The 25,261-nt window shown below is 37.7% G+C and overlaps 4 protein-coding genes across 4 annotated transcripts; 2 read left to right on the forward strand and 2 right to left on the reverse strand.

Annotated features, from left to right (window-relative positions):
* The first annotated feature begins 1,935 nt into the window (after positions 1-1,935).
* polb (polymerase (DNA directed), beta) lies at positions 1,936-8,581 on the forward strand. Its single transcript, XM_037680269.1, has 14 exons — positions 1,936-2,164; positions 2,433-2,490; positions 2,838-2,904; positions 5,182-5,256; positions 5,640-5,698; positions 5,897-5,946; positions 6,072-6,123; positions 6,233-6,287; positions 6,387-6,459; positions 6,542-6,612; positions 6,910-6,996; positions 7,133-7,203; positions 7,488-7,627; positions 7,768-8,581. The coding sequence occupies exons 1-14, from the start codon at positions 2,104-2,106 to the stop codon at positions 7,860-7,862; spliced, it is 1,014 nt and encodes a 337-aa protein (XP_037536197.1). The 5' UTR covers positions 1,936-2,103; the 3' UTR covers positions 7,863-8,581.
* A 589-nt stretch (positions 8,582-9,170) lies between these two features.
* Positions 9,171-11,690, forward strand: dynll1 (dynein, light chain, LC8-type 1). Its single transcript, XM_037680270.1, has 3 exons — positions 9,171-9,282; positions 9,922-10,060; positions 11,351-11,690. The coding sequence occupies exons 2-3, from the start codon at positions 9,929-9,931 to the stop codon at positions 11,486-11,488; spliced, it is 270 nt and encodes an 89-aa protein (XP_037536198.1). The 5' UTR covers positions 9,171-9,282; positions 9,922-9,928; the 3' UTR covers positions 11,489-11,690.
* A 1,646-nt stretch (positions 11,691-13,336) lies between these two features.
* On the reverse strand, positions 13,337-17,820 carry rpl6 (ribosomal protein L6). Its single transcript, XM_037680271.1, has 7 exons — positions 17,782-17,820; positions 16,852-17,001; positions 16,677-16,775; positions 14,975-15,118; positions 13,906-13,954; positions 13,632-13,816; positions 13,337-13,526 (listed from the first exon to the last, which is right to left on the reverse strand). Exons 2-7 carry the CDS (start codon positions 16,999-17,001, stop codon positions 13,374-13,376), a joined length of 780 nt encoding a protein of 259 aa, XP_037536199.1. The 5' UTR covers positions 17,782-17,820; the 3' UTR covers positions 13,337-13,373.
* A 910-nt stretch (positions 17,821-18,730) lies between these two features.
* On the reverse strand, positions 18,731-23,887 carry acaa2 (acetyl-CoA acyltransferase 2). Its single transcript, XM_037680272.1, has 10 exons — positions 23,753-23,887; positions 22,533-22,699; positions 22,317-22,445; positions 21,608-21,724; positions 21,322-21,469; positions 21,006-21,181; positions 20,659-20,788; positions 20,484-20,554; positions 19,384-19,538; positions 18,731-19,293 (listed from the first exon to the last, which is right to left on the reverse strand). The coding sequence occupies exons 1-10, from the start codon at positions 23,766-23,768 to the stop codon at positions 19,212-19,214; spliced, it is 1,191 nt and encodes a 396-aa protein (XP_037536200.1). The 5' UTR covers positions 23,769-23,887; the 3' UTR covers positions 18,731-19,211.
* Between the last annotated feature and the right edge of the window lie 1,374 nt (positions 23,888-25,261).

A 25,261-nucleotide genomic window follows, 5' to 3' on the forward strand; every position in this document is an offset into this window, starting at 1 on the left:
TGTTTGTTTTGTTTTTTGATTAGCCGTTATTTGTACTGAGTGGCAGTAGGCCTATATATATTTAAGGCGCGCGCATTTGCAGTTGTTTTGTAAATTAAATAAGAGATCTATCAAAAAGGACGATGGTCATTTGGGAGTTTGCGTGTTCTCTCTGTGCATGCACGGGTTTTCTCCGCGTACTCTGGTTTCCTCCCACAGACCAAAAACATGCATAGAATACAATAGAATAGACATTTGTCATTGCACCTAAACACAAATAAATTTGGGTTTACTTCCCAGAGCAAGAGTACCATAAAAGCTGTATAATATGAAACAAACAATATATATATATATATATATATATATATATATATATATATATATATAAAATGTATAAAAGGTAATAAGATTTTAAACACTCCAAATGTGCAACATAAGCAGACTGATATTGCACAAGTTGTCCCTTATTGCACTTATTCAGTTCTTATTACAGTTTTTGTTAAGTTCAGTAAAAGCTGATGGATAATTTCTAAATCGGTTTGTTCTTGTCTTGATTGATCTGTACCTTTTCCCTGATGGTAACAGTTCAAACAGATCATGTCCAGGGTGAGATGTGTCTTTTAAGATGTTGTGGGCTTTTTCTTTGGAGTGGGAACTGTGTAGATTTTCCAGTGAGAGAAGAGGGCAGCCCACAATCTTCTGAGCTGTGTTGATAACTCTCTGGAGCTCTTTCCTCTGAGCCACTGTGCAGCTAAGATACAACATGGTGATGCAGTATGTTAAGATGCTCTCTATGGAACATCTGTAGAAAGACACCAGCAGTCTCTGGGTGATGTTGTTCCTCCTGAGCACTCTCAGGAAGTAGAGTCTCTGCTGGACCTTTTTCAGTAACTCAGAGGTGTTCATGTTCCAGGTCCGATTCTCCTCACTGTGGACTCCCAGGAAACGGTAGTCAGCTACTCTCTCTACACTGTGTCCTCTTATAATCAGGGGTGGGACCACCATTTTATTTTTCCTGAAGCCAATTATCAGCCCCTTAGCATCTTAGGGTAACTGGTAACTCTAAATTGTCCCTAGGTGTGAGTGAGAGAGTGAATGGTTGTTTGTCTCGTTTGTCTCTATGTGGCCCTGTCATGGACTTGTGACCTGTCCAGGGTGTACCCCGCCTCTCGCACAGTGATAGCTGGATATGGGCACCAGTGACCCCCACGACCCAAAAAGGAAGAAGCGGGTAAAGATAATGGATGGATGGATGACTATTAAACACTGATATATGTTGTAGAGAATCTTGTGCCAAAAAGAAAATGTATTATTTTAAATACACTACTTCCTTCTTAAAGCTTAAAGGTTCACATTACTAAGTCATTAGTTCAGAACACTATATCAAAACATAACAACAGAGCAAAACTTAAACAGACCAAGAAACAGCTTCACTAGGGAAAAAAAGAAGAAAATGTAATGCTTGGAGTTCAGGGCTCTAAGAAACATTCAACACAATGTCCTGATGCATGCTCAATAATCCAGGTAGAAAAATCTAACAAGGTTAAATCAGGTCCTCTGGACAGATTCACTAAAGTGTTAGATTTAACACAATACATTTCTTAATGTTTTTTTAGTGCCTTATTAGTCTTTTTTTTTTTTAATTGAACATATTGTTTGATCTCATTAGGAAAAGTTATAAATCATGGTTTCCTTCCAGAGTTTTTGCTACAATTAATGGGATATTTTGGCATTTAATCATAGATTTATGACATAGTGTGTGAGTGTGTGCGTACAGTTTCCAGAGTCCAAACAACGCATTCTCCCTCAATAAGACAAAATGCTTTTCGATATTACTGTGAATAAAGTAACAGTTTCTGCCAAAATAAATTAACAAATGGGCAATACCAAAATTTGAACAAAATCAAAATAAACAAAATAATCTTGGGGGGGTAAAGGTCTGATGTCAACGACGCACTGCGCAGGCGCAATCCGTCCTACGCGTTTCGGTCATTGTTTAGCGTGAGCTAGCCATAGCTAAAGTGCTAACTAGATGCAGACTCAAAACACAAAAAAACAAACTTATTAAACTTATAAATAAAGTAGCTTGATTGGCAAATAACATCAAATAGTTATTTGGTCACAATGAGCAAGAGGAAAGCACCACAGGAGTCCCTAAATGAGGGAATAACAGACTTCCTTGTCGGTACGTGAAGCTAAGCCAGCAGTTAGCTGACTGTTATCCTATATTTAAAATTAAATAGCTTTTCATCAACTTCGTAAATCCAATGTATTTTATATGATAAGTTTAGCCATGTTGCCACGTTGTCGCACCTTAAAGCATCTGGGTTGCTTTGTACTAAAGTTTGATTCATTAGTTAGTAATTTAAATGCCTTTGACTTTGAGCTGCCCTGCAGTTTTAACACTAACATGAAGTCACGAAGTCTTAAAAGTTGTTTCTGTCTGTTTCCAGAGCTGGCAAACTATGAGAAAAATGTCAACAGAGCAATACACAAGTACAATGCATACAGGTAAGTTCTGGTGCGTGTATGCTTTAACCAGCGAGGGTTTCATTTAATTACTTTTTGCCAAATAACTTAGAATAGTGATCTTGAAAGGGACTAACTATCAGTAAAATTGGCTTGTGATGTTTATGCCTGCTTGATCTTGGTGAGGATAGGTACATAACACAAATTGACACAATGCTGTTGTGATAAATTAGTTTGCCTAATAGTGTTCTTGTCACAGCAATATATCAAACTATATGTAGTAGAAATTGCTTTATGGTTTGAATGTTGACATTCTGATTGTTGTTTTAAGACATTAGTCTCTTTATTGTTAAAATGCCACAAAATGCTTTTTTGTACATTGTGGATAGGAAAGCAGCGTCTACCATTGCCAAGTACCCCAACAAGATTAAAAGTGGAGAAGAGGCCAAGAAACTGGTTTGTGCATTAAATACATTTTGTGTACCAGTGTATTTTACAGCTTTTTGTAATAATACAAAAGTGACCTGTTGACATTCAATAAAAATAAGTAAACCAGAAGACACTGGACTGCATCTATAATAAGATTTTGCTGAGCAACTCGATCTCTGAGAGACAAATATCAGTGTCAGTCCTGTTTGTTTTATTCAGGATGCATTGCTGTAATGATCATTACTGTTCAGTATGTCTTCATGAGTTTATGTTTGATACTTACTGTGTGTTGTCAGGATGGACATTTGCATGAATACATTCATTAAATTGACCATTAAACTTTAGTATATGGAAACGTTTTGATGTGGTGCTGTAAATTATTTTTTGGCAACACTCTGCTCCACATGTGTACTCACATTTGTGGTGGGAAAATAATTAATTTCCCCAATGGTGATTAATAGAGTATGATATTATATACAGTGAAGGAAACAATTATTTGATCCCATGCTGACTTTGTAAGTTTGCCCACTGACAAAGACATGAGCAGTCTGTAATAGTAGGTTAATTTTAACAGTGAGAGATAGAATATCAAAAATAAAATCCAGAAAATCACATTGTATAAATTATATAAATTTATTTGCATTTTGCAGAGAGAAATAAGTATTTGATCCCTTACCAACCATTAAAGAGTTCTGGCCCCTACAGACCAATTAACGCTCCTAATCAACTTGTTACCTGTATTGAAGACAGCCGTCTTAAATTGTCACCTGTATAAAAGACTCCTGTCCACATGAGCATGCATCAAGATACTCCTTTCCACACATACTCACACAGACTCAATTATTCAGTCAGACTCTAACCTCCACAACATGGGCAAGTTCAAAGAGCTGTCTAAGGATGTCAGGGACAAGATCATAGACCTGCACAAGGCTGGAATGGGCTACAAACCCATACGTAAGACACTGGGTGAGAAGGAGACAACTGTTGGTGCAATAGTAAGAAAATAGAAGAAATACAAAATGACTGTCAATCGACATTGATCTGGAGTTCCATACAAAATCTCACCTCGTGGGGTATCCTTTATCATGAGGAAAGTGAGAGATCAGCCTAGAACTACAGGGGGGGGGGGGGGCTTGTTAATGATCTAAAGGCAGCTGGGACCACAGTCACCAAGAAAACCATTGGTAACACATCACGCCGTAATGGATTAACATCCTGCAGTGCTCGCAAGGTGCCCTTGCTCAAGAAGGCACATGTGCAGTCACGTCTGAAGTTTGCCAATGAACATCTGGATAATTCTGAGAGTGACTGGGAGAAGGTGCTGTGGTCAAATGAGACAAAAATTGAGCTCTTTGTCATTAACTCAACACGCCGTGTTTGGAGGAAGAGAAATGCTGACTATGACCATCCCCACTGTCAAGCATGGAGGTGGAAACGTTATGTTTTGGGGATGTTTCTCTGCTAAGGGCACAGGACTACTTCACCACATCAATGGGAGAATGGATGGAGCCATGTACCGTAAAATCCTGAGTGATAACCTCCTTCCCTCCGCCAGGACATTGAAAATGGGTCGTGGCTGGGTCTTCCAGCACGACAATGAACCAAAACATACAGCCAAGGCAACAAAGGAGTGGCTCAAAAAGAAGCACATTAAGGTCATGGAGTGGCCTAGCCAGTCTCCAGACATTAATCCAATCAAAAACCTATGGAGGGAGCTGAAGCTCTGAGATGCAAAGCAACAACCTCAAAATCTTAATGATTTAGAGATGACCTGCAAAGAGGAGTGGACCAAAATTCCTCCTGACGTGTGCAAACCTCATCATGAACTACAAAAAACGTCTTGAGTGCTGTGCTTGCCACCAAGGTTTTTGCCACCAACTATTAAGTCTTGTTTGCCAGAGGGATCAAATACTTATTTCTCTCTGCAAAATGCAAATAAATTTATATAATTTATTCAATGCGATTTTCTGGATTTTATTTTTGATATTCTATCTCTCACTGTTAAAATTAATCTACCCTTAAAATTATAGACTGCTCATGTATTTGTCAGTGGACAAACTTACAAAATCAGCAAGGGATCATGTAATGATTTCCTTCACTGTGTATATATATATATATATATACACGTGTGTGTGTGTGTGTGTGTGTATGTAAATGGGTGTATATGTGTATGTATATGTATATATATATATATATATATATATGTGTATGTATATATGTATGCATTATGTTTGCCAAGAGCCAGATGTTGCATGACTTCAGTAAGTGCAGCTCTGTCATTTTTACTTTTTCACATTTCCACAGGATGGAGTTGGAGCTAAGATAGCAGAAAAAATTGATGAGTTCCTTCAAACTGGCAAACTAAGAAAACTTGAAAAGGTGAGTTTGGATGTTTAAAAACATGTACAATAAGTGATACTCCCGATACATCGGGGATGTTAAAAGTCAGTCGGGAATGGAAAAGAAAAGTCTTTCTGAAGATGTTATAATAGCATTGTGAAATGTTATTTTTATCAGTTTTTGGAAGAATAAACAGCATAAGATGCAGTTAATTGAAACTAACATAATGTTTGTGGAATTAAAAAATAGCACACAACCATGTTTCGTTAGATGCAGTTTTGTGTCTTGCAGCTACAGATCCTGTAGGGGTGTTGCAGCTTTTCTGCACCCACTTCTTCACAATACCTTTGACAATCTGCGTGTACAGTATATTGAAGCTTATCTCACTAACTGATGTATGCTATTCTAATATTTTCTTTTAGATCCGAAATGATGATACCAGCTCTTCCATCAACTTTCTTACCAGAGTTACTGGTATTGGGTATGTTATTAATTTTGAAGTGCAGTTAAATTAAAAGGCTTATGTGGATGTTTACAGTGAAATGCTTTGTGACCACAAAACTTCCAGATATACTTGTTGACTGGATACCCCAGTTAACTGTGAGACCACAAGACTCGTGTTTTCACATAATTTTTCTTTTTGCACATAACACAAATGTATCTTGGGTTTTGTCTTTAGCCCTGCTGCTGCCAGGAAGTTCTTTGATGAAGGAGTGAAAACTCTGGATGGTTTGTAATTCATTTAACTCTTAATACATTATATACACATGAAAATGACTTTGAACTTGAGATTCAAATCGTTTTTGTATCAGTTTTAGTGAGCACATTATTTTAATTATTTACTTTTTTTGCAGATTTGAAAAAGGTTGAGCACAAGTTAAACCATCATCAAAAGATTGGGCTCAAGTAAGTTTTACTGAAAACTCTTGAGTGTTTTTTTTTATATTTCAGGTGTTTTATGTTATCTTTGTTTAAAGACTAAATAAAACATACTAGTTTACTTTGCTGCATTTAGGTACTTTGAAGAATTTGAGAAAAGAATCCCAAGAGCTGAAATGGAAAAAATGGAGGTAATTCTGCCTTCAGATCTATCTTCTAATGTTTTCATTGTTATTCTATATTTCTTTCAATGATGCTAGTTTATTTGCACGTTTTTTGTTTGTTTGTAGGTTCTTGTTCTTGAAGAGCTGGAAAAAATTGATACAGAATATATTGGAACAATCTGTGGAAGCTACCGGAGAGGTAATCCTTACTAATAAATTGTACCTAGTTTGTTATTTAAGATGGGAGCTCAGCCTCTTTTAATCCCATTAATAATTTCCAGGCGCAGCATCGAGTGGTGATATTGATATTTTGCTGACGCACCCAGAATACACCTCTCAAACAGAAAAGCAGGTTAGGCTTACATTTCTACTGTTGAGTCGTCGTCTTCTTTCAGCTTTTCCCTCTTCAGGGGTCGCCACAGCGAGTCGTCATCCTCCATCTCACTCCGTCCTCTGCATCCTCTGTCCTCACTCCAGCTACCTCCATGTCCTCTCTATCTTCATCCATATAGCTCCTCTTTGTCTTTTTCCTGGCATCTGCATTTCTGATATTTTTCTACTGTTATTGTTCTACTGCTTATCCTAAAATAAATAGTTATGGTATAAAATGTCTCTGCTTAACTCATTTAACTCTGTTTTTGTTTTCTAGCCCAAACTCCTTCATGCTGTGGTCGACCATTTGGAATCCATTGGGTTTGTGACCGACACTCTGTCCAAAGGAGACACTAAGTTCATGGTGAGGCCTCTGCCTGTTTTCATTCATTATAGAATCGTCTGCTGATGTCGTGGTTGATAATGCAGTTACTGTAGTAACTACACCCGTCCTCTGTAGCACATGACTTTTCTTAGTGTCCTGGATTCTGTTTCTCAAGGGGGTTTGCCAGCTGCAGCAAAGCGATGACGAGGAAGAGGAAGAACATCTTCACAGGCGTATTGATATAAGGTTGATTTTGCAGTTCAGATTTATCAAGATATTAATCACACATATTTGTTTGCACTATTTTGCTACAAAATAATTGATATTGTTTGTGTAATGTAGACTTCCATTGAATAAAATTTTAACTGTCAAAAAAAAAAAAGCATTTTTTACTCTCTGTACTAAACTGGCCTAATTATTGGCATTTCCATATCCTGCATAAGCAATGAAGTGTTTGCTCTTCTGTGTAGTATTTTAAAATGTACCGGTAGTTTTTATTTTCAGTGTAATAACTTTCCTTTTTTCAAAAGGTTAATTCCCAATGACCAGTACTACTGTGGAGTCCTGTATTTTACTGGAAGTGACATCTTTAATAAAAATATGAGGACTCATGCTCTGGAGAAGGGCTTCACTCTTAATGAGTACACTATAAGACCACTTGGTGTCACTGGTGAGTCTCAGGCAAACCTAAATAAAATCTGAGAACTGCTCAAGTCTGCATTAATGAGACAATAGACACTGTTTGTTTTTGTTTTTCTTTCAGCTTTAAATGTTTATTTATTGCATTTTTTTTTAACAACTCTGTTGTAGGAGTGGCAGGGGAGCCTCTGCTGGTGGACAGTGAGAAAGACATCTTTGACTACATCCAGTACAAATACAGAGAGCCAAAGGATCGCAGCGAGTAAAGCCATTCAGCTGTTCTACAAAACTGATTTAAGAAGTTTGTTGGTGTGTTAGTTTTTACCCATTCATTCATAACGCTGAGGAGAAAATAACTGTGAAAGTGATATTTATTTGTGTTGAGCATTGTTTTCACATTTTGAACAAAGTATGTGCTTTATTTATAAAGTTCACATTCATGTAATCTTGCAAACATACTTCATCTTGTTTTTTAATTTTGTAAATCATGTCAACACTTAATATATGTTACCTCACATGCATATTTTGCTTTAATTGTGCCAAAAACTTACAGAAGCCATTTTTAAAATCGGGATGTCCTCTGTTACATTTTTTGTTTATCCTGAATCATGACAACATCTAATGTTTTTCCAGAATGAAGGTGCTCTTTAACACACCCTATACCTACAGATGTTTTGTTTGCTTGTTTCATGTACAGTGGTATTTTTAGTATTTTATAATAGGTATTTATTCTTTGGGCAAACTGCTTAAAAATGCTGAAATATTTGTGTCCTTTTCATAACTGTTATAAACAATTCAGTCAATATGTTTTGCCCATTGAGTGTACATGATTGATTGAAGCTATTGTCATATCTTCATTGCTTTTTAGGGGGATTTATAAAGAAGTAGATAAAGTGAAAAGTAAGACTTAAATACTAGAAGTTGAAGTACTTCAGTTTTGTGTTTGGATCATTGCAAGTATATCAGAATAAATTTAAGGAAAAAATGTGTGGGATTGTTCATTGTAACTGCAAACTTTATGTGTGAGTGAAATAAACGTTTTAAGTTTTCCTTATCATTTTCCACCTTTCAGACCTGTTCATTTGTCAATATTACCATCACCTCAGCTGAATGCCTCATGTGCCTTAAGGAATATGTTACAACTATATATTTGGTTAGTAAGCACAAAAACTTTATGTTTCAATTTCTAATACCCATAAGGTACAAAAACAAGCATTTACCACAGTTTTTGCTTTTAGTAATAAGATGTACAATGCAGCTGTTCTCTTAGTAATTATTGTTACAGTTTTACTGGTATGCACAAAAAACTACGACAAATACACATCACTTGTGTGCTTGGTGACATCCGAGGCGCCACTGAAATATGCATATATTTTTTTATTCCGTTGTGCTGAATAATGCTGTAGCTAGGGACCGAGTTATTTATATAGGTTGCTCCAGCAACAGCTTGTTGCAATGCATGATGGGTCGAAATAAAATGCTAGCAAAAACACCGGAAAGACTGGCCTAAACTGCCCAATGGTCGCGCTCGGTGAGTCAGTACTGACCAATAGGATCACGCCGAGGCAGCAGTCTCCTGCCGTTACACACCCACATTACTTTTGTGTTAACCACTTCGCGGGAGTTGTCGCTCCAGGAACACTCAATCTATTTAAAATACTGCCGTACGATACGCCACATTTTAAGGTAAATTGCCCGCTTTTTTCTTGCAGGAAATCATATTTGATTCCTTAAACATTTATTTACACTATCGGTGTTCACTGGTAAACGTTGTTTCTTTTCTCCATTGTTTTCGCGTTGAATGACGAGCAGCTAGTTATTGTGCTCAACAGCTCGCCATCACAACATGGAAAGTTGTTTTAAAGAAGCACATTTTCTCATGATTCTTAAATTATATATTATTATTACTCCATTATAGATTTAAAAGCGTATATTTTCGGCACGCTAAAACAAGTCGGGTCTTTTTTTTTTCCCAGCTGTGTATTGTTAATTAGTCACGTGATGACGTTTGATTTTTGCAGCCAGTTCTCACGGGACTCTTGTTGGCATCTTGGTGAAAAATGAGAAGTTAATATTAAATGTCTTGCGTATCCATAGAAACTACGCAGAGCACCGTTCATCCAGCCTGCCTCCAATGGAAGTTATGTAACATGGGTAGAAAAGGCTAGTTCAAACATTATGTAGTCGTAATTACGTAATAACGTCGCCAACCTGCAGCTGTTTATTTGACCGTTTATACAGCAAATCAGTTAATGATGATGATGCTCAGCCTCATTGTGTATGAGTGCCTGCACAAGTGATGAATTCTGTGTTTTGGTTACCCAGGGCAACCATGTCTGACAGAAAGCCAGTGATCAAAAACGCTGACATGTCGGAGGACATGCAGCAGGACGCCGTGGAGTGTGCCACACAGGCCCTGGAGAAGTACAACATCGAGAAAGACATTGCTGCACACATCAAGAAGGTAAAACCGAAGCAACGTGTTCACGAAGGTCAACCCAGCCCCATGTATTATGACAGAAATGTGATGCAGTTTTATCACTTTAACACCCTGAGCATCTTTTAGTATTTAATGCCTTTGGACCGACTGTACTACAGAGTCCACATCCTGACATTTTAGCTCCATGGTGGCATTTCCTAACCACCACGCATAAAAGCGTAGGCACAGTTTAAAGTAACTGGATGTTTAGATAATTGCATTTTTCTTCTTCTATTTTTTTCTAGCATGAATGAGAAGACAGTACTTTAGCTTGATGAATTGTCTTTAGCAATACACTAAAGGACAACGGTTAAAAACACAAGTTTCATCTCACATCATGCAGCTCAAGTTCAGGATCCTTTTATATCTCCAGGTTCAGCGATATGCACTTATAAAAGGATGATTCATCTGGAACTAGGGGTGTAGAGGGGCAGCAGTACCCCTTGTTGGATGTCAGAGGACAAGAATGACTAAACATTTTGATTCATAAAAAAATTAGTTTTGTAATTGTGATATTAAACAATACTGTTATTGTTCACCTGTGTGCCAAATTTAACTACTTAAAACCTGCAAAACAGTTGGGATGATAGTTGCAATTTTAGATAGTTTGTTTAAATGTATTGGTGTCTGTATTTAAAATGAATAGAATTGCATATATTTGGGTTTGATATTTATTTATTTATTTAACTATTTAGGGTGATACAAATTCACACATGCTCACAGCACCCCTAACTGAAACATGTTCCCATTGCTGTGAATTCATGGGGCATGGTCCTGTAATGAAACGCACTTGAAAATTTCCTCCACTTAGTCCATGTGTCAAACTCAAGGCCCCGGGGGCCAAAAGTGGCCCTCGCTGACATCTTATCTGGCCCCAAGATGCTATTTTAAATGTAAAAATACTTTAATCGCTTACCTTTTTTCATTAATCTTTGATTATGATGTCAAAAGTGCAACAGAGAATGTCAAATGAGAGCAATCAAACAGTTGTTGAGGAACCTGCAACCAAGAAAACATGTTGAGTTAATGTTGAAAGCAGCCCTTAGTTTGAAGAAGGTTTTAATTTTGGCCCCCCTCTATAAGTGAGTTTGACACCCCTGACTTAGTCTAAGGAAAACATTGTGATGTAGCTTTTACATTTTTTAAATAATGAAACATAATCTAGTCAATTTTTTTTTCCTTTCAACAATGACCGTATAGTTTCCTGGGATTAAAATGTAATTCTTTTAATGTTTCTGTTTATTTTTATCATCAAATTTTTTTTGTCTCTCATAGGAGTTTGATAAGAAATATAACCCAACGTGGCACTGCATCGTCGGGAGGAACTTTGGCAGCTACGTAACCCATGAGACCAAGCATTTTATTTATTTTTACTTGGGTCAGGTGGCTATTCTGCTGTTCAAGTCTGGTTGAAGGAAGGCTCCCCCCATGAACCCAGCTGACCATACAGTACTGACGGACTCCACTAAAGGCACCTATCATTCCTTGGCAAGGGGCCTCTGCCTTTTTCTGTGCTGCATTCTTTGTTTTGAAGAGTAAAATAACCGTGGCCATGTTAAAGAGATGAAACGCGTATTTATTTTTGTCTTGTTACATTACTTGTCAGTTTTTTAATAAAGTTTAGCCATTAAGCTGTCAATGTTCACTGTCTACTGTAGTAATTTTGTTCAAGAGAATTTATTTGGACGAGATTTTACCCAAAGATGAAATTATACTAATTATTCCAAGTGTTACCAGGTAGCTTGGTTACACTGTAGGTATTTGGTGTTGTAGAATATAATTACGTACCTAAATATACTCAGTCCAACGAACCAAAATTCACCTTTAAAAAAATAAACGATGTACTCCTTTTGGCTGTCTCACCACCCTACTCGATTTTTTTTTCCACACCATGGTAAAACAGTTTTAAACCTGCTCCAATGTTGCAAGCCTTGCTGCTCTTCCACTTTCTCTCTTGGACACAAACATCTACCTTCCTTCTTTGCATCATGTCAGCCAGCTCTCTTAACTTTGCCTGTCATTGTCCCCACATTTACCAGTAGTTGCCACCCTCAGTTCTAGATTCTTGACTTTTCTCCATCTGACACGTTTCCCTTCTCATAGTCTTCGACTAACAGTAGCACAATTTCCATTGGCACCGTGTGTCAGCTGCACGGGTGGCGGTTCATAGCCCAGGTCTCGACTGATCCGGAATGGTGGTGCTTACATGAACTCTCATATTAGTTTTGGCAATTGTTTTACATTGGTTGTCTTTCCTGAAACAACCCTCACCATTTACCTGGACATGGGACCAGCGCAAGAGGACACACGGACTTGTACTTCCAAATAGCTGGTTTCAACGATACTAGAATACTAGCATTAATACATGTACACATCAAAACCTCAAGATCTTTTAACCAGTAGATCAGTGCTTAAATTACCCGTTTTTCCAAGATTCTTTATTGTTATCAAGTTCAGATTTCCCCGTCTAGAAAGTTTTCAGGTTTCCCACAATTTAGGTGGGTACCCTGAATGAACCACATTGATTCGTCTTGTTCAGGGTTGTGAGGAAATTCAGCAAAGACTAATCACATATCGTCACAAGCTTCCTACATCAATCTTCTTTACCCAGTTCTTCAGTGGTTATTGTACACACTGGACAGATCACCTGTCCAAAGGAAAAAAAAAAAAAAAACCCTGTCCATCAAAGGGCCATATGAGACATCCATGCTTATTCTATTTAGTTGCCCGTTAGCCGTTTTGTAGTATGAAAGGAAACTGGAGTTTCCTGGAGAAAATCTACAAATGAACGAGTGAAACACACGGTCCACATGCCTAGAGTGTTGTCAGGATTTAAACTTGCAGTAACAACTGGTTCATCATACAAAACTAAAATCAGACTCCAAAATATATACTTAACCCTATAGATGGGATTGTTTAGAATAAAAAGTGGACAAACCAGCCAGGACAATTTACAACCACGTGATGTTTTTACAAGGTATTTTCTTACCCTTGTTTCATCTACTCGAGTCCGAACTACTGGAACTATCGAGTGACTTACTACAGTCACAGTAAGAGAACTTTTCTCCTGAGTCAGTCCAGAATACTAAATGGTCGAGGTTTTGATTTCCCTTTAATTGAAATAATTAGCTCTTCTCTGGAACATTCTTAAGATACTCACTGGTCTTTTTATACGTTTCTGATTACTCAATTTCAAGATCCGTTGTGAAACGCACCCTGAAAAGGTGTACCAAGCAAGCCTAAGGAATAAAAATATAGTCATTTGATGGCTTAAGATGTTGGTACTCTTTATTAACATTTAGAAAACCAGCTTGTGTGGAAAGACGCCATTTGACAGGAAGAAGGAGGAGCGCAGGTATCCTTTCAGATGAGGTTCTTTCTTGATGAGGGGCAGGAGCTGAGAGTCAACAGCTTTCTGGTCCTCCTTCCTTTGCTCTGTCAGCTGGTACTTCTACAGATAAACAAAGAAAACCAGTCATTAAACCAGCAGCCCACTTTCTACTGCATTATAACTTTATATTTTATAAATATATATATCTTTTGAGATTCAAGTTACCTCTTTCTCTGTATCAAAGATCTCTCCCTCCTGGTGACGAGGCCTCCTCAGCTTCTTCTTCTTGAAGTAAGTGTCGTTGAGGGTTTTAGGGATTTTGACACCAGAGATGTCAATTTTGGTGTTTGTAGCAATGACAAATTTCTGGTGGGCCCTGCGCAGGGGGACTCTGTTCACGGTTAGAGGGCCTGAAAAACAGAATAAAAATAAAATAAAAAACATTGGCATAAAAAACAAGATATTTTAGGTAATTAAGAAAGAAAGAAGTCATCCTCACCAGTGACCAACAAGAGCCCAGTTGAGAGCTGCTTCAGGAACACCACACGCTGGAAAACAATTTTTATTTAAATCTTTTGGAGAACATTTTGCATGAAAGAATAAAAGTTACATACACAAGACCTTCAGCCTGTTTGACAAGTGACGCATGCAGAAATACTCGCATGCCACAAAGGTGGCCTCGTGTTTGCGGGTCTAATCTACTGGACATGTCCTAAATTTATAGAAACAGTTCCCCGCTTGTTAGTTTGAAACCAAAACATTTTTTTTTTTAGGTCAGCTGTCATCTCAAAGTGTGTGTGGGAACATTTCCTTCTAAAACTTGCTCATCCAGAATGTGAGTGGGAGAGAGAAACAATGTCTGCTGTCCTGAGTGAGCTAGATTGTAGTTGTGTCTCGTCTTCATGTCAACTCCACGGTAAATGTAACGGAGTTTAAAGTTTTATACAACCCTGCGTTGTTTGTAAAGATTGTACAACACTGAAGTGCCAGGATGTACAATCTTTCTCTTATACATTTTTCAATGGGTGTTGCATCCGATTCTTAAGAGCAACTTGAGAATCAATGTATCTAATATTGTGATGATAAACTGTGCTTTCCACAAAGTGCCTTTTAGCTTTTCCCAAATTTTCCTAAAATAAAACAGGGTGTCCTACTTTGACAGAAAGGTATGAAACAAGTTACAAATTAGTTTTTGCAAACACAAATTGTGCTTAATGTAAATTTTACATTCGACTTTTGTGAAGGAATTGAAAGCTTTCATAAACATGTATGGCTGTGTTAAAAGGGAGCCGACTGTTGCTGCTTAGCTAATGGTCATGCCTTTAGATCACAATGCAGATAAGTTGTGTGTTTCATGTATTAAAATAATTAGTTCTGTAAAAGGCGCACAGTGAAGACATTCCTTGTGAATCTTTAAAGAAGTAAATCTTGACCACTGGTCACAGGGCTGATCTTTATATGCACGCAAAGAATTATGAAGCCCAATTTAGATGATCAACCTATGCTTTGTGTTGGGTCATTTCTGCACCTCAACATTCAGACTATGAGAAATTGTCCATAGCCGTTACCTTTCCACGGTGACGTCCAGTGAGCAGAATGAGGACCGTTCCAGGTGTGATGGAGGCGCGCAGATTCCTCTTGTGCTGGCTGAAGGGCTTAATTCCGTGGCTCTTCAGTTTACGAGGAACATCCTCTGTGGGATAGTAGCGGGGCTACAAGGAGGACAACATAAATTAATGATTGTTGAAGCTACACTGACATGGACATTTAAAATTGCTAAGTGTTGACGTGCTGGAGAATGTTTCAGTAACTGTGCTGACACCACAGCTCACAAGCTTGCTAACTTGTATGACGATGAACTCAAGATTTAGCAGCTACATTAAGAGATGTTCCTAAAACTTACAGATCATTTATGAACTATACATTAAACTCTGGACAGCGAGTCAGAAGCAGTGATTTGTTTTCTCAAGTAGCCAGGGTGGTAATTTCTGCTACTGAGATGGCAAGGCTGACAGGATGTTTTAGCTGCTTCCACTTTCGTCCGCCTTCATCTCACTCAATCCCCAGCATGCTGGTGAAGATTCTGTCACTCAGGACATGGTGAATCCAAAAACTCTTGGGAGGCTTTATCAATACAAAAAATATTAATCATCAAGTCCATTCTTTGATTTGATAAAAGCCTCCCAGATAGGAAGAAAAACTTCAGTTACAAAATACAAGTCCAGTTGTTTACTTGTTTTTAAAACCTTTTTTTCGAATTCCCAGCATCGTTCTGTCGACACCAACCTCCATCTTCCCATTCCCTCAGCCATGAACATTCCCTATGGTCTTTCTTTTCCGCCTCCCTGGAAGTTCCACTTTTTACATATTTTACCTAAAATATAAACTATTTCGACACTGCCTTCAGTTTTCTTTACTTCATACATCTAAAATGCTTAACACCAGCCTTCCCCATGCAAGCAACTATATGTGCCTGTGTCAGTCAGAAATGTGACATCCTTATACACCCCTAACAGTTTGCACAAGTTGCAGTACTGCGTAAATGCTTTCAGTAATACCTCATTTTTATATATTCTGCTTTTAAGAAACCAAACTTTTGAATTGCCATCATTTAAAGTGGTCTTAATCATCAGTTCTCCAGGCTTTCATTGTTTTTCTTCAGCCCTTCAGTACTCAATCCAACCTAAATCAGAAGAATGTCACCCAAGTCCGACATATTCAAGCATAAAAATGCTTCTAAACTAAAGTTATAAACTAGTGTCGTCTACACGCAACAGGAATCCAAGAAACGCTATCTTGGATCTTTAGGCACCTTGTTACCAAGAATCTGTTCTTACTGTAAAGTGTCCTTGGGTGTCATGAAAGGCACTTTTTAAATAAAATGATTATTATTATTATAAAAACACTTTTTTTTTTTTTTTTTTTTACCGGTAACTGTAATTTTACATAAATCAGTATTTTGGCATTAACAAGGTGATGAGCCATTATTTGAAAAACTCTTGGCACATAATCCAAACTCCAATCAAGGCCTTGTTGTTGTTTAGGGACATGATTTATTTTGTCCACCACTTACCTACTCTAATAAATGTTTTAATAGTCCACACTACACCATAGGCTGCCACAAGGACTAGAGGAAGGATAAAGAAAGCAGGAGCTAAAAATCAAAACTAAAACTGTAAAAGATCTTGAGCTCCAAAGGGCCAGATTTCATGGTCGGGCTTTAGAGTAGATAAAAAAACGAGTAGACGTTTGAAACTTTCAATCACTCACCATCTTGCGTAGCTTGACAACACGGGTGCCTCCATTCTTGTCACCTCCAACGGTCTTGACAATAGTAGCCCTGGGTCTGGTCGTGATCTTTTTCTCAATCTATAACAGGAGCAAATTATGATATGACACTGTGCTGTGGCATGCATTCAGACCAGTATCACGAACTGGGCTATACCTTGGTCTTGGTGGTCTTGGTTTTCCTCTTGTACATGGCCCGGCGGGCGTACATAGCAGAACGGGAATAGCGGCCAATGCCCCGGGCCAGAACCGGGTTCCGGCTCGCATGCTTCTTCTTGGCAGCTTTTTTCTTGTCTCCCTCTGCCATCTGAAAAAAAAAAACAGGTGGATGTTCATAGATGTGATTGCTGTATTATTTATAAAACATCTTCAGACATGCAGTTATCAAACATTATTCATTTTATAGTATATTTTATATTCATTTTAAGATTTGCTTTGTTTTGTTTTTTTGAATGTCCAGAGGACCAGATTTAACTTTTTTAGATTTTTCTACCTGGATTATTGAGCATGCATCAGGATATTCATTTTAAGGTTAATTTTGGGGCTGGTTTCAAGCTTTTAGCAGTAATTTATTATAAAGGCTAAATACAAAATACTACAAATTTGATAAGTCTCTCCAAATTGCCCACAGCAGCAACAAAAGTCACTGAGATAACTAGAGTTCAAGTAATTTTGAATGAATAGTCAGGAGCTATGAATTCACTAGCAGCATACGTTAGCAACACCTTAGCAGAGCCGCTTAGCCGCACATTTCTGAGATTTAGAAGTCGTGCATTACAACAACGATACATGACAACTAAACATTACAGTCAAACGAAGGAGAGCAAATGCAAAAAGATGTTTCTATTAACAGCGTGTGGCTGACGAGGAGCACTGATTGTGGCTAGCCGGCGGCCTACAAGCGTCGAAGCACTAACTGTTCATTATTAATGAAACATATTGGGTATATCTTTGTAATAACGCGATCTAACGTATCATCTAAATATAAAGTTTCGATTCGGGACATTTGGACGTTGCAGTTTTTATTCTGTACGACAGATTAAAGCAGATGTTTATTTCTTTAGCTATGCGACAGCAAGGCTCTTACCTTTGCTATGAAAAAAAGACCGACATCCGGGGATGTTACGTATATAAGCACGTTGTACGATGACGTTGACGTCTTTGCGTCCGTTTGGACAAGCGTGATGGTAATTGTAGTCCAATAACTGTTTTTTTGTTTTTTTTACACAGTTTTTTTTTTGTTTTCAAAGACTTTTGATTGATATTACATTATTATTTCTTATAATAGATTCATTAGTTTTAAGCAGTCATTTTATTTTATTTCATGCTGCTTTAATGAAAATGTTTGTGAAATATGCTAATTAACAGTGAGAATGTTTTTTCCTAAAAATAATAATAACATACATCATGGTCATAGTAAATGTGCAGAGGATGAGTCAGCTACTACCACATCAAATCTTAACTCAATTTCTGTACAACTGAATGAGCTGGCAACCATTTTGAGTTGGAATGGTCCATCCAATGATTATTTTGTTTCATTAAAATGTCTCATGTGCTAATGAAATATTTTGCTAACAAACAAGTTATTCATAAGTTTTATGTAAATATGCTCCACAAGGTGCAGTATATTTGTTGTGTCATGAATTTTTTTCGCCGACAACCATATGTAGTTTAGCTTATCTGTAAAATGGACTGAATACAAGCCATTTTTGTGTTGGTAATGTAATTTGTAGTGACTGCCATCTTGAACTGGGTTGACTTTAAAAGTTTATCTCTTAGAAGTATTACATACCTAGTGAATACTTTCTGCAAAGAGTAATAAAACCTGTCCAGCGGTCTGACATATTTTGCTAACATTAAACACATACGACGGGCAGCCGTGAATACATTTGCTAACTATAAATAAATTAAACAGTCATGTTATTTCACAATTAAATTTGTCTTGAAATAAACAAATAATGACTTACAAAAATTAAAATGACAGGGTGTGATAATAAAAACATCCAAACAGGACTGTGCCATTGTTGATCTTTTTACTTTTGATTCTTTATTACAGATGTATAAAATCAGTTCATACAAGTGTCTTGGCTCTGACAACAGTAAACCCTGAAAATGGAGTGATCAAGAGCATTCCATGGCAGACAGTTTATTTGAATAAGTTACTGCACGTCAGCTTAACCAGTGACCCACCACTGTATTTTAGGCACATGAAAATCAGGGTTCTTAACATTTGTGCAATGAGAGATGCAGTCTAAAGTCAGTCCTTTATCTTCCTAGAGCTGCCAAAGCTGCTGTAGAGGTAAATGTTTTGTCACGTGAATCAATTTAACTCGTAGAAATCACATACCAAGTACAGGGCAAAAGATAGATTAGTAATGCTTTTTTGACATGGAGACCTGTGTTTTATTAAAACATCATGTTCTAGAAAAAATGACATGAGCTTGCATTATTTCACATCAGTGGACGGTTTGTGTGCAGGACATTCAGGAAGCCTTCTCCAACCATCAGCTTTGTTGTTCAGCAGTTTTGGAGGATGATGGCGATCCCTTGGCCTCCTCCAATACAGGCGGACCCAACGGCGTATTTGCCTCCTCGACGTCTGTGAGGAACAAGGTTTGTTATCGAAAAACAACTTCACAAAGTTGTGTAACATTAGTTTACAAGTGTAGTTATAGTTAATGACATTCACCTGAGCTCATGTACCAGGTGAGCAGTGATACGTGCTCCAGAGGCACCAAGCGGATGTCCGAGGGCAATAGCTCCACCGTCAACATTGCTTTTCTCTGGATCCAGTCCAAGAGCCTTGGCAACAGCCAGGTACTGAGGAGCAAAAGCTTCATTCACCTGAGAACAGCAACAGACATGGACATGATTAAATATTCACTAATGAATACATCCAAACATACAAACTTTGCCGTTAACTATTAAAATCAAGTCTGTAAGTCTGTTAGGAAAATATCGCATGAACCACTAGAACGATTTTAATAAAACTTTGATAAAGTAATATTTGTGTATACATCTACAACTCGTTAATTTACAGTTAATCAATATGGCTGCCACAGATAATCCATTGTAGCCATCATACAAATGACTCTTAACTCAAACTTAACTTGTAGTAGTATCTAGGAGTCATTCCCAACACATACTCTGAGCGGCACGCTACACATTGTGTGACATCTTTGCATAAAACTTTGGTATTAACTATTTGCATCAATTTTGTTTGACTGTTATCAAAATATCTCATGAACCACCGGATGGATTTTAGGGGAAGTCTCAGAAAGTAATCATTAGATGTTCATCAGCAACTTGTTAACTTTTGTTAACCAAATTCACCATGGTCACCACAGCTTATTAACCTTAGCACACACAAAAAATGGCTCAGTCAGTTTTACAGATGTTGAGACTCATCCTCAACACGTACTTCCAGTGCTACCAAATTATGGAAGATCTTGAAATATCACATGAGATCGTGCATAACATCATTTACAAGATTTATTCAAAGCAGCTACGGTTTCATCCCTTCTTATCATAAATGACCTTAGTTTAAAAACTGGCGTGAAAATTGGTGGGCAATATGTATTCTTTAGAGAAGCTGGGACGTTCATTTTTAAGGATATTTATCTGCTAATGCATTTCAGCCATTGCAGACTATAAAACACATTGAAATAATATTAATAGAGGGGTTGTAGATACTGTACTTTCAAATGCTAGAGTGAATGCTGAGTGCTTATTCCAACGTACGAACCAAGTTAAAACAGACTGAGGCAGTCGTTAACAGTAAAAACAAACCTCAACAAGATCCATGTCATTCAGGGACAGGCCGGCTTTTTTAAGAGCTTCTGTAACTGCCGGTACTGGACCTAAGATGATTCAAAATAATAACAATATTCAGGTCTCTTTAATCACACATTTGGTTAAATTCAAACCGGCTAAGACACATTTTTATAACTGTGGTATTTCTCACCAATGCCCATAATGCTCGGGTCACAGCCTGAAACATGATAGGCCACAATTCTGGCGAGTGGAGTGAGCTTGTGTTCCTTTAGCGCATCTTCACTTGTGATCACAAGAGCAGCAGCTCCATCAGAGACACCCTGGAGAACCAAAAGTCTTAGATTAGGAAAAGTAGACTACTCCTCTCAATAAAATTGAAGCAGTTGCATGATGTTTACTGACAATTATATCATGCTGTTCATTCCAACTGTAGCAACATACACTGGGACTTTTTCCACTGACGCTCAGTTGATGCATTTATTAAAATAAAAACACCAAACCTGCAACAGTGGCTACTTAAGCTGTGTATGGGCTGACCGAAGCATTAGCAGCGGTGACGGTCCCTCCCTTCTTGAAGACAGTAGGTAGTTTGGCCATCTGTTCCAGTGTAGTCTGAGGCCGAGGGTGTTCATCCTGAGCCATGGACACTTTGCCTTTTTTAGCTTTCACTTCAATAGGAGCCATTTCAGCCGTAAAGCGACCCCCATCATGAGCTGTAAGATAAAAAAGCTTCAGTTTATTTTGTATAACCTTGTATAACCTTTGTATAACCGAGTTGCAGCTTTGTGCTCACAAAATAATGTTACTGGAAAGTGGCATATATCAAAAATATCAAAACAAGTAGTCTGCTCACCTGCTTTCCACCTTTGCTGTGTCTGGTATGCATAGTTGTCGCAGTCCTCTCGTGTTATCTGGTATTTCTCTGCCAGGTTCTCTGCTGTGATTCCCATTGGAGTCTTAATTTGCAGATCGGTTAGACCCGCCCACAAAGTGTCCTCCAGCTGTCAGGCAAATAAGAAAAGCTTTCTGGGTTGTATCTTTGTTTACAGAATAATATGATTGTCTTTGAGACTTTCACATGCCTCTTTTTGTTGTTTATGCAACAAGTAATTAAAGATCTTAAACAGAGAAACACAAACCTTAAGGTCGACTCCAAATTTTGTTCCAAAGCGGATGTTACGAACAGCATAAGGAGCCTGGCTCATACTCTCTGATCCTCCGCACAGGACCACCTCTGACTCCTTGAGACAAATCTCCTGAAAATACACAAAGTGACCAAAGGTGAATTTCTTAGAATGACAAACAAAATTGGAGGATTAAAGTAATTATATGTGAAATTTTGAACTTTTACTAATGATTAAAAACATCTTGGCTAAGGCCTCCTGTATAGAAATGTCCTCTTTTGTGTGTATGTGTGTGTGTGTGGGGGCACTTTAGTGGTGAAAAATTAGTCATCATAACAAAACTAGTGAGGTTTTTCTTCACATTTTCAGAAAAATGTGCATCAATCAAACTTTATATATAAAGAAATTATTTATTTAATTGAGCTAACATCTAGAGCAGTTTTGTCATATTACCTTTCACATAAAGTTTACTTAAAAAATGTTTGTAATGGTTTGTATTAGACTATAAAGTGCGCACAAACAAATCTATACAAAACAATATTTTTCTACATTTGTATTCCTTCAGGAATATATTTTTAGTGTAGGTGTATTTATACATTTATTATTTGACATAGTTTTTTTTTGTGAGGAACATAAACAACACATAAACAAGATGATAAAATCGTTTGTTGCAAAAACGCTAATTTGAAACAGCTGCACCAGGAAGGATTTGGAGAAAACTTACATGAGCGCCGCTGATGATGGACTGAAAACCAGAACCACACAGTCTGTTCACGGTGAGAGCAGGAACCGGGATGGGAACTCCACACCTCAGACCGACGTGACGAGCAATGTATGGAGCATCTGCTGAACTCTGATGAAATATAAACACATAAAAAGATGTTTAAAATGAATGACGAAAGCCACAAAAAACAAACACTTTGAGAATATATGGAACTACCTGCATGACATTTCCCATGATGACACTGTTGACAATCTCTGGAGCCAACCCCCCTGCAGCGAGGGCAGCTTTGGCTGCGTGCTCAGCCAAATCTGTTGCACTGTGATCCCTCAGCACTCCGCCATATGTACCAAATGGAGTGCGCTTAGCTGCTACGATAAAAACACCTGTAAAGAAAAGGTACATTTTTGTGAATCATTAAAAGCTTCCACCACTTTAAAAACAGGAAGATGCTTTACACTTATTTACACTTCTTTTTCAAAAGAAGTGTACTAGGTAAATACTACAGTCAGAAGAATAAAAACAATCACAGCATTTTTCCACTATTTATCTCCATTTAACATATCAGTTACCTGACTTGTCAGGAAATAATGCAAAAAATATGTGAACTTGTTGCAATGCACATTACTTAAAATCCAGAGCTATCCAGTATGGTTCTTGTTTATAACTACTGGGCTGGTTTGTCTTTTAGTTTCTAATCAGTAATCTACATGTGACTCATGTCAAAAGGAGCAGGGCGCCTTGACCCGCACTGGAGAGAAGTGGGGCTTCATTTGGTTGTGACAAACACCAAATAAACATCGAACTTGTGTTTGTGGAGAGTGTTTACTATTGCGTAATGCACAAGTTTGTAGACACTACTTTTCTGTGTAAAAAAATGAGCTAAAACAAAGTGCAAAGAACTAAAAAATAGATGTAAAGAATGATCAGAATATGACATTGTTTCCTCATACCAGTCACTTTCATCATATATATAATGCAGAAGGTTAAAACAGGCAGTAAACTGGTTGGAGCTGGTTACTAAAATACAGTACACACCTTACATTAAATGTTCAGAACATTTAATAAAATCGTTAATATACTTTGAAAGTATTGGTGCAAATATTCATATAATTTAAAAAGTATCTTGGGATCAATTCCTTTATAATTATATTAGTAATAACAGATATAGTAAACAGCTGCATGTCGGTGGGATTTTTGAATAAATTTACAGGAAATTAGCTTTAAAAAAAATCCAAACACCATCCTGCCACCTTTCACCCACATTGGGACTTAGATTTGAGCAAAAACTTTCTAAATGAACTAAATAGATTGCAAACGTGTTATTCTATGCAGCAAATGTGGCACAATGCTAAAAATCCTGACCATTTTCAGTTTACTGAAAATAGTCAGCCTGTGATCTGTTTGATAATAAAAGCTGAACTGAAACGTTTGTGTACCTCTGAGAAGAGCCATGGCGTCGGTTCAACAATCCTCCACAGTCAAGATTTAACTTTTAAACAGAAATGAGCTGATAAATGTGTCAACTCGCAGCGAGGCTAAAAAGAAGTCCAGTCCACTGCGACCTTTACCCTGAATACAGCAGCGAGTTGTTATTTCTCGAACGCGCAGATTCGACAAATTATTCCGTGCACCTAAATATAATAATAATAATAATAATAATACATAACACAATTTATTTATAGAAAATTAAAACTTTTTTAAAGTATTAATCTTTTTGTAAGTTTTATATGAGTTATAAAGTACGGTTGTTTTTAATTATTTTTCTGCGTTTAAAATACACGAAAGTGCGAATCAGTCAAATCGTTACGTGCATTACGTCATATTCATGCGACGTGTCTTCGCCGTTCTGTCCCTCTAGCGAGAGGACGAATTAAACTACATGTGAAGATTTTTGCTTATTATATTTTACACGGATTTTTCGATCTAAAGTAAACCGAAGGCTTGTGGCGACATGTCGTTGGCATTTTCGCGCTGCCTCTGCGGGGTTTTATCTCGACAGGGTGCCCCGGCACGGTGAGGGTTTTTTCGGGAAATTGTGATAAAATTGTTCTTGGAAGGTTATACAGTAGAAGAGGCATCATGCTGCCCAGTTCCGTGCTTCTCCAAGTTACAGCAGATGGTATACTCTGATTCATACTGTTTTTTTTGTTTTGTTTTGTTTTGTGTTGTTTTGCAGCATGCTGTTGGAAGAACACAAGCGTGTTGTACAGAGTCTCTGGCTTTCACCCGTGGTCACTTTGAAAACATCAGCTCCATTGAGGTAAGAATTTGATTTTATTAGACACATTCTTCATGCTTTTATATTTTATACAGCATTTTGGACAGATTAAATTGTATAAATTAGATTGGCGATTACATTTTTAAAATAAGTCAAAACAAAATATTTAAATGGAACAAACTTTAAAATAATAATAATGTGATGTGCTTGGACAAGACTCATCAGAGGAGGCAAAGTAATCAGGGACAGCTATGTGCAATCAGTGGAGGAGCAGCACACTGAATAAAGGTATCTCAAACAAACTGAGGGCAGAGCTTTTCAGTGGTTGTGGCAGCACCCTTTAGGAGGGATGGTGTCATTCAGTCATTTAGGGCTGCCAGCGACGAAGACAGGCGGTTAGGTGTTCCTGTGTAAGAAGGGGAGGCTGGGTGCCTCTTAGCCTGGGCTGGGCTTTAGTTGTGGGTGCAGTCACCACCTTGGGCTCCTGCTTCTGTTCCTCTTGGCTGCTCTGATCTGGTGTGGAGCCAAACCAGGAGGTCTTATCATCATCCAGCTAAGTCAATCCTGGGGTATTGGACGACATCACAAGGAAGGGGTCTCGCCGCTGGGCGAGCTAAGTGAACTCATTTAATCTTTATTGTAGGCCTTTTATTTCTTAGTGTAGGGTGAGGTTCAGGTGGAAGGGTTTTTTTTTTTTTTTTTTAAAGGAGTATTTTGTGTGTGTGTG

The sequence above is a fragment of the Nematolebias whitei genome, chromosome 8, assembly GCF_014905685.2.
Source record: "Nematolebias whitei isolate Nwh7 chromosome 8, NemWhi1, whole genome shotgun sequence".
NCBI lineage: Eukaryota > Metazoa > Chordata > Actinopteri > Cyprinodontiformes > Rivulidae > Nematolebias > Nematolebias whitei.

Bases quoted from the DNA above. Each gene is read 5' to 3' on its own strand.
- rpl6 (XM_037680271.1), bottom strand. From the start codon at position 17,001: ATGGCAGAGGGAGACAAGAAAAAAGCTGCCAAGAAGAAGCATGCGAGC. The intron at 13,817-13,905 runs GTGAGGATGACT...TCTGTTTTTCAG, and splicing joins TGGGCTCTTGTTGGTCACTG to GCCCTCTAACCGTGAACAGA. The intron at 13,527-13,631 runs GTAACTTGAATC...GTTTATCTGTAG, and splicing joins TCTTTGATACAGAGAAAGAG to AAGTACCAGCTGACAGAGCA.
- acaa2 (XM_037680272.1), bottom strand. The intron at 21,470-21,607 runs GTTTGTGTTTCT...TTTGCCTGACAG, and splicing joins AATTTGGAGTCGACCTTAAG to CTGGAGGACACTTTGTGGGC. The intron at 20,789-21,005 runs GTCAGCCCATAC...TTGGTTCTCCAG, and splicing joins TCACCGCTGCTAATGCTTCG to GGTGTCTCTGATGGAGCTGC.
- dynll1 (XM_037680270.1), top strand. From the start codon at position 9,929: ATGTCTGACAGAAAGCCAGTGATCAAAAACGCTGACATGTCGGAGGAC. The intron at 10,061-11,350 runs GTAAAACCGAAG...TGTCTCTCATAG, and splicing joins TTGCTGCACACATCAAGAAG to GAGTTTGATAAGAAATATAA.
- polb (XM_037680269.1), top strand. From the start codon at position 2,104: ATGAGCAAGAGGAAAGCACCACAGGAGTCCCTAAATGAGGGAATAACA. The intron at 2,491-2,837 runs GTAAGTTCTGGT...CATTGTGGATAG, and splicing joins CACAAGTACAATGCATACAG to GAAAGCAGCGTCTACCATTG. The intron at 5,257-5,639 runs GTGAGTTTGGAT...ATTTTCTTTTAG, and splicing joins AACTAAGAAAACTTGAAAAG to ATCCGAAATGATGATACCAG.